Raw genomic sequence first — 6,892 nt, 5'->3', positions numbered from 1 at the left:
TGGGGATACAGTGGCCGGATGTCATATCTAACGGAACTCTTTGGGAAAGAACAAACCAGAAGCCAATTGAGCTGCAAATCAGAAGCAAGAAGTGGAGATGGTTAGGACATACTTTTAGAAGACCAAATGAACAGCCCGCATCTCGTGGTCGTGCGGTAGCGTTCTCGCTTCTCACGCCCGGGTTCCCGGGTTCGATCCCCAGCGGGGTCAGGGATTTTCTCTGCCTCGTGATGGCTGGGTGTTGTGTGCTGTCCTTAGGTTAGTTAGGTTTAAGTAGTTCTAAGTTCTAGGGGACTGATAACCATAGATGTTAAGTCCCATAGTGCTCAGAGCCATTTGAACCATTTGAACCAAATGAACATATTGCGAGAGAAACACTTGACTGGATCGCGCAAGGATGACTGAGATGAGGCAGGCCCAAAATGACATGGAGACGGTCAGTTTAAGCAGAAGGCCATCAGCAAGGAATAGGATGGGAAGAAATGAAGATACTAGCAGAAGACAGAACAAGATGGCGATCCTTTGTTGCAGCCTTATGCTCCACATGAGTTAAAGGAATTAATAATAAAATAATCCCCCCCCCCCCTCCATGAACCATGGACCTTGCCGTTGGTGGGGAGGCTTGCGTGCCTCAGCGATACAGATGGCCGTACCGTAGGTGCAGCCACAACGGAGGGGAATCTGTTGAGAGGCCAGACAAACGTGTGGTTCCTGAAGAGGGGCAGCAGCCTTTTCAGTAGTTGCGGGGGTAAGTGTCTGGATGATTGACTGATCTGGCCTTGTAACACTAACCAAAACGGCCTTACTGTTCTGGTACTGCGAACGGCTGAAAGCAAGGGGAAACTACAGCCGTAATTTTTCCCGAGGGAATGCAGCAGGACGTCTTTATCAGGAGAAAGAAAACTGGCGCTCTACGGATCGGAGAGTGGAATGTCAGATCCCTTAATTGAACAGGTAGGTTAGAAAATTTAAAAAGGGAAATGGATAGGTTAAAGTTAGATATAGTGGGAATTAGTGAAGTTCGGTGGCATGAGGAACAAGACTTCTGGTCAGGTGAATACAGGATTATAAATACAAAATCAAATATGGGTAATGCAGGAGTAGGTTTAATAATGAATAAAAATATACGAGTGCGGGTAAGCTACTACAAACAGCATAGTGAACGCATTATTGTGGCCAAGATAGACACGAAGCCCACGCCTACTACAGTAGTACAAGTTTATATGCCAACTAGCTCTGCAGATGATGAAGAAATTGATGAAATGTATGATGAGATAAAATAAATTATTCAGATAGTGAAGGGAGACGCAAATTTAATAGTCATGGGTGACTGGAGTTCGAGAGTAGGAAAAGGGAGAGAAAGAAACATAGTAGGTGAATATGGATTAGGGGTAAGAAATGAAAGAGGAAGCTGTCTGGTAGAATTTTGCACAGAGGATCACTTAATCATAGCTATCTCTTGGTTCAAGAATCATAAAAGAAGGTTGTATACATGGAAGAATCCTGGAGATCCTAAAAGGTATCAGATAGATTATATAATGGTAAGGCAGAGATTTAAGAACCAGGTTTTAAATTGTAAGACATTTCCAGGGGCAGATGTAGACTCTGACCACAATTTATTGCTTATGAACTGTAGATTAAAACTGAAGAAATTGCAAAAAGGTGGGAATTTAAGGAGATGCGACCTGGATAAACTGACTAAACTAAAGGTTGTACAGAGTTTCAGGGAGAGCATAAGGGAACAATTGACAGGAATGGGGGAAAGAAATACAGTAGAAGAAGAATGGGTATCTTCGAGGGATGAAGTAGTGAAGGCAGCAGAGGATCAAGTAGGTAAAAGGACGAGGGCTTATAGAAAGCCTTGGGTAACAGAAGAGATATGGAATTTAATTGATGAAAGGAGAAAATATAAAAAGGCAGTAAATGAGGCAGGCAAAAAGGAATACAAACGTCTCAAAAATGAGATTGACAGGAAGTGCAAAATGGCTAAGCAGGGATGGCTATAGGACAAATGTAAGGATGTAGGGGCTTATCTCACTAGGTGTAAGACAGATACTGCCTACAGGAAAATTAAAGAGACCTTTGGAGAAAAGAGAGCCACTTGTATGAATATCAAGAGCTCAGATGGAAACCCAGTTCCAAGCAAAGAAGGGAAAGCAGAAATGTGGAAGGAGTATATAGAGGGTCTATACAAGGGTGATGTACTTGAGGACAATATTATGGAAATGGAAGAGGATGTAGATGAAGATGAAATGGGAGATAACGATACTGCGTGAAGAGTTTGACAGAGCACTGAAAGACCTGAGTCGAAACAAGGCCCCGGGAGTAGACAACATTCCATTAGAAATACTGACGGCCTTGGGAGAGCCAGTCCTGACAAAACTCTACCATCTGGTGAGCAAGATGTATGAGACAGGCGAAATACCCTCAGACTTCAAGAAGAATATAATAATTCCAATCCCAAAGAAAGCAGGTGTTGACAGATGTGAAAATTACCGAACTATCAGCTTAATAAGTCGCAGCTGCAAAATACTAACGCGAATTCTTTACAGACGAATGGAAAAACTGGTAGAAGCGGACCTCGGGGAAGATCAGTTTGGATTCCGTAGAAATGTTGGAACACGTGAGGCAACACTGACCTTACGACTTATTTTGGAAGAAAGATTAAGGAAAGGCAAACCTACGTATCTAGCATTTGTAGACTTAGAGAAAGCTTTTGACAATGTTGACTGGAATACTCTCTTTCAAATTCTAAAGGTGGCAGGGATAAAATACAGGGAGCGAAAGGCTATTTACAATTTGTACAGAAACCAGATGGCAGTTATAAGAGTCGAGGGGCATGAAAGGGATGCAGTGGTTGGGAAGGGAGTGAGATAGGGTTGTAGCCTCTCCTTGATGTTATTCGATCTGTATATTGATCAAGCAGTAAAGGAAACAACAGAAAAATTCGGAGTAGGTATTAAAATCCACGGAGAAGAAATAAAAACTTTGAGGTTCGCCGATGACATTGTAATTCTGTCAGAGACAGCAAAGGACTTGGAATAGCAGTTGAACGGAATGGACAGTGTCTTGAAAGGAGGATATAAGGTGAACATCAACAAAAGCAAAACGAGGATAATGGAATGTAGTCGAATTAAGTCGGTTGATGCTGAGGAAATTAGATTAGGAAATGAGACACTTAAAGTAGTAAAGGAGTTTTGCTATTTGGGGAGCAAAATAACTGATGATGGTCGAAGTAGAGAGGATATAAAATGTAGACTGGCAATGGCAAGGAAAGCGTTTCTGAAGAAGAGTTATTTGTTAAAATCGTGTATAGATTTAAGTGTCAGGAAGTCGTTTCTGGAAGTATTTGTATGGAGTGTAGCCATGTATGGAAGTGAAACATGGACGATAAATAATTTGGACAAGAAGAGAATAGAAGCTTTCGAAATGTGGTGCTACAGAAGAATGCTGAAGATTAGATGGGTGGATCACATAACTAATGAGGGGGTATTGAATAGAATTGGGGAGAAGAGGAGTTTGTGGCACGACAAGAAGAAGGGACCGGTTAGTAGGACATGTTCTGAGGCATCAAGGGATCACAATTTAAGCATTGGAGGGCAGCGAAGAGGGTAAAATTCGTAGAGGGAGACCAAGAGATGAATACACCAAGCAGATTCAGAAGGATGTAGGTTGCAGTAAGTACTGGGAGATGAAAAAGTTTGCACAGGATAGAGTAGAATGGAGAGCTGCATCAAACCAGTCTCAGGACTGAAGACCACAACAACAACAATAAAATAATAACTACAGTGGGCTCTCTCACCGAACATATTGAGCTACCGTATCTGCTGCCGTTAGACCACCAGTAGCGACGATTTTATTATAATGACCATTTATTTAAAAGCTGTAAGTAATCGCTTCATTAGGACAATGTGTGCAGATCCAATGTCTTAACAACCGCTGTGCCACTTCTATGCGTGGGCCGCACGAGTTAGAAAGTTACACGTAGTGCCATTCTGTTAGCTGACGAAAAGAGTTACTCCGCCCAATTTGCGAGGTAGCACTCCAGAACATTTGCGTACGTGGTAACTCATTTTGCGACAGGGGCACGAATACTGCGAGTCCGTAGTTGTTTAAAGCTGCCCTGAAATCACTCAGAGATAGCATCGTTTGCGCGGCGGTCGGTGTCGTCACGGACCAGTTGGAAGCTGTCCGGATGCCAGGCCGTCGGCGTCGCCGTGTGCGCATGCGCGGCGTGCGCCCAGAGCGTCTAGGAAGAGCGGCGGCGGTGGCCCCGCTGCAGTAGCGACCACAGCGGCAAGCCGAGTGGACCAGCAGACGACCAGCGAGAAGCCAGCAGCGAGCAGCCAGCAGCATGGTGTACGAGTCGGACTTCTACACGACCCGCCGGTCCTACAGCCGGCCCAGCTACTCCACATACTCCGTCACTGTGAGTCCCAGGCCGGGCTGGGCCGCTCTGGCAAGCTGCTGGCGCGACACCGACGGGCACCGCCCACTGGACGCCACCTCTCGCTCTGCTACCGAGCTGGCCTTTATTGTCAGTTTGAAATCAACCAGATTTCGTATCTAGCCTCAAAAGCGATGACGTTCAGAAATGACAGGCGAAGAATTGGGGCGTAGGCGACAGTATTAGTTGTCAGCCGTCCCGAGGGCGCCATATACGTATCACCAACCAGGAATTCCGTAGAGACCAAACAACCTACAGCAGTCTTAAAGTCCCTTCAGCTTCACTGGATAATCAGTTAAATACGACATTACCGAATTGGAGCTCGCGATCTATTTTGAAGTTCTATTCTTCACGCTCGTCTTGATCGCATTTGGTGAACGCTTTTATTCACAACTGCCTTGACTGCTGGTGGTGGTCTTATGACAGTTTACCTGTCTCGACTGTCACGAGAAGTAGTATCTAGTTTCAAAAGTAAAACGCCCAAGAGTCATCTAGCGTCCATTGTAGTCACTAGATCAAATGGTTCAAATGGCTCTAGGCACTATGGGACTTAAGATCGGGGGTCATCAGTCCCCTAGACTTAGAACTACTTAAACCTAAGGACATCACACACATCCATGCCCGAGGCAGGATTCGAACCTGCGATCGCAGCAGCCGAGCGGTTCCAGACTGAAGCGCCTAGAACCGCTCGCCTACCGCGGCCGGCCATTAGATCACTACTGGATTGTAAGTGACAAAGATGCGCACTTGATGACTATGTAATGTTTTACTTTTGCCACTAGCTACTGGCACTGATGATGATTCATGGCCTGCCGGTGTGGCCGAGCGGTTCTAGGCGCTACAGGCTGGAGCCGCGCGACCGCTACGGTCGCAGGTTCGAATCCTGCCTCGGGCATCGATGTGTGTGTTGTCCTTAGGTTAGTTAGGTTTAAGTAGTTCTAAGTTCTAGGGGACTGATAGCAGTTAAGTCCCATAGTGCTCAGAGCCATTTGAACCATTTTTGATGATTCATGAGACTGTAAACCAGTAAACTGTCGTAAGTCCACCAAATGCAGTCAAGACAGTTGGGAATAAATGAGTTTTTGACCACATGCTATATTATTCTAGGACTGACCGTCCACAGCTTCATTGGATTTCATTGTGGTGAGCACATTGTACACTGGCCGTTAATGCCAGGTTTCCCTTTAAGTACTCTGCAGTTCTGATTTACAAAGCTGACATGATTGGTAGAAGGTATATTTCGTCGTGACCAGCAGAACTGACATTACTGGTCTTCTGATTGCCATCCAGAAAGCAATGACGATGAAGATAAAGAAGTAGACTCAGTCACTCTTCCTAGTATTGTACAGTAGAACCGCTGACATTTGGAAATACAAGGTTATTCAGCTGCCCTTACCAATGGGTTCTATGTAACCTGCAACACCTTCAAAAACAATGCGCGAGATTTTCATGTTCTCTCGCTCACTACACGTAAATTATTAGACCTAAAAACAAAATTGACAGGACTTTTTGTAGGAAATATAATGTACTAAATTTTGTACTGGGATACGTCTCGATGGAGGCCATAGTTTTCGAATTATTCAACAGAAACGTGTTTGAAGATCACTTTCGTACGTTTTTCTTGAATAAATAGAAATGTACGGGCTCTAGCAAAAGTGTATCGCAATGCATAATTTCATTGAATTTCCTATAAAAAGGTCCTGTTCTTTTCTATAGGACTAATAGTTTGCATGTAGCGAGCAAGAGAATATGAAAATCTTGTGCGTGGTATTTGAATGTGTTGCAGGTTGCGTAAAACCCATTGATAGGGGCAGGTGAATCACACTTATATGTTCTGCAATATCCTTTTTTCCAGAAGTTCTTGTCCCAAGAGATATGCAGAAGAATTTCTATGAACTTGGGAAGAGGTGCTGGCGAAATAATACTGTGACAGCAGGCGGTAAGATGATTACCCGCGAAATGCAAGGTTCTGAGTTCGAATCCAAGCATGGCACACAGTTTTAATCTGCCAGCAGTTTCAAAACAGCGCTCATTCCGCTGAAGAGTCGCAGATTCATTCTGGATACCATCAATTCTTCATTTGTCGTCAGTGGCTGAGAGGAACCCTGTTTCAGACGACTTGCCACGCAAAACGCTGGCTGTGTCAGGAATCGAGCTCAGCTTCTCTGTATGTAGACTGACTTTCTAACGGTGTAGGTACATAGACGGGCGTTTTAGATCCCTTCTAACACTGATGTTATTTCTTCTATCAATTACTTGAGAAATGTCGCTCAATGAGCTGACAAATCAGGAGGTCACAGTACTTCGTGTCAAACATCGACTGCTACAGATTTCACTTGCAATCCTCATGACAGCAATATTTGACGAGAATATTCTACATATTCCGCAAACTCACAAAGGACCCTATCAATTTTTTTACTGAGTGCTTTATGCCGATTGTTGGTT

At 44.2% G+C, this 6,892-nt stretch overlaps 1 protein-coding gene across 6 annotated transcripts in view; it reads left to right on the top strand.

The window, feature by feature from the left end:
• The first annotated feature begins 4,255 nt into the window (after positions 1-4,255).
• LOC126467984 (uncharacterized) overlaps positions 4,256-6,892 on the top strand; it is a 119,876-nt gene continuing 117,239 nt past the window's right edge. For 4 of the 6 annotated variants that reach the window (XM_050096519.1, XM_050096511.1, XM_050096518.1 and 1 more), the window contains exon 1: positions 4,257-4,429. In XM_050096519.1, the coding sequence (XP_049952476.1) occupies positions 4,355-4,429 (75 nt within the window). In that variant the 5' untranslated portion in view covers positions 4,257-4,354. Of the gene's footprint in view, positions 4,430-6,892 lie in introns of all 6 variants that reach the window. The other 2 variants (XM_050096517.1, XM_050096516.1) reach the window with 2 other exon arrangements.

This window comes from Schistocerca serialis, chromosome 1, assembly GCF_023864345.2.
Source record: "Schistocerca serialis cubense isolate TAMUIC-IGC-003099 chromosome 1, iqSchSeri2.2, whole genome shotgun sequence".
Lineage (NCBI taxonomy): Eukaryota > Metazoa > Arthropoda > Insecta > Orthoptera > Acrididae > Schistocerca > Schistocerca serialis.
The sequence above is the reverse complement of the archived record's forward strand: the minus strand, read 5'-3'. Positions and strand labels throughout refer to the sequence as shown.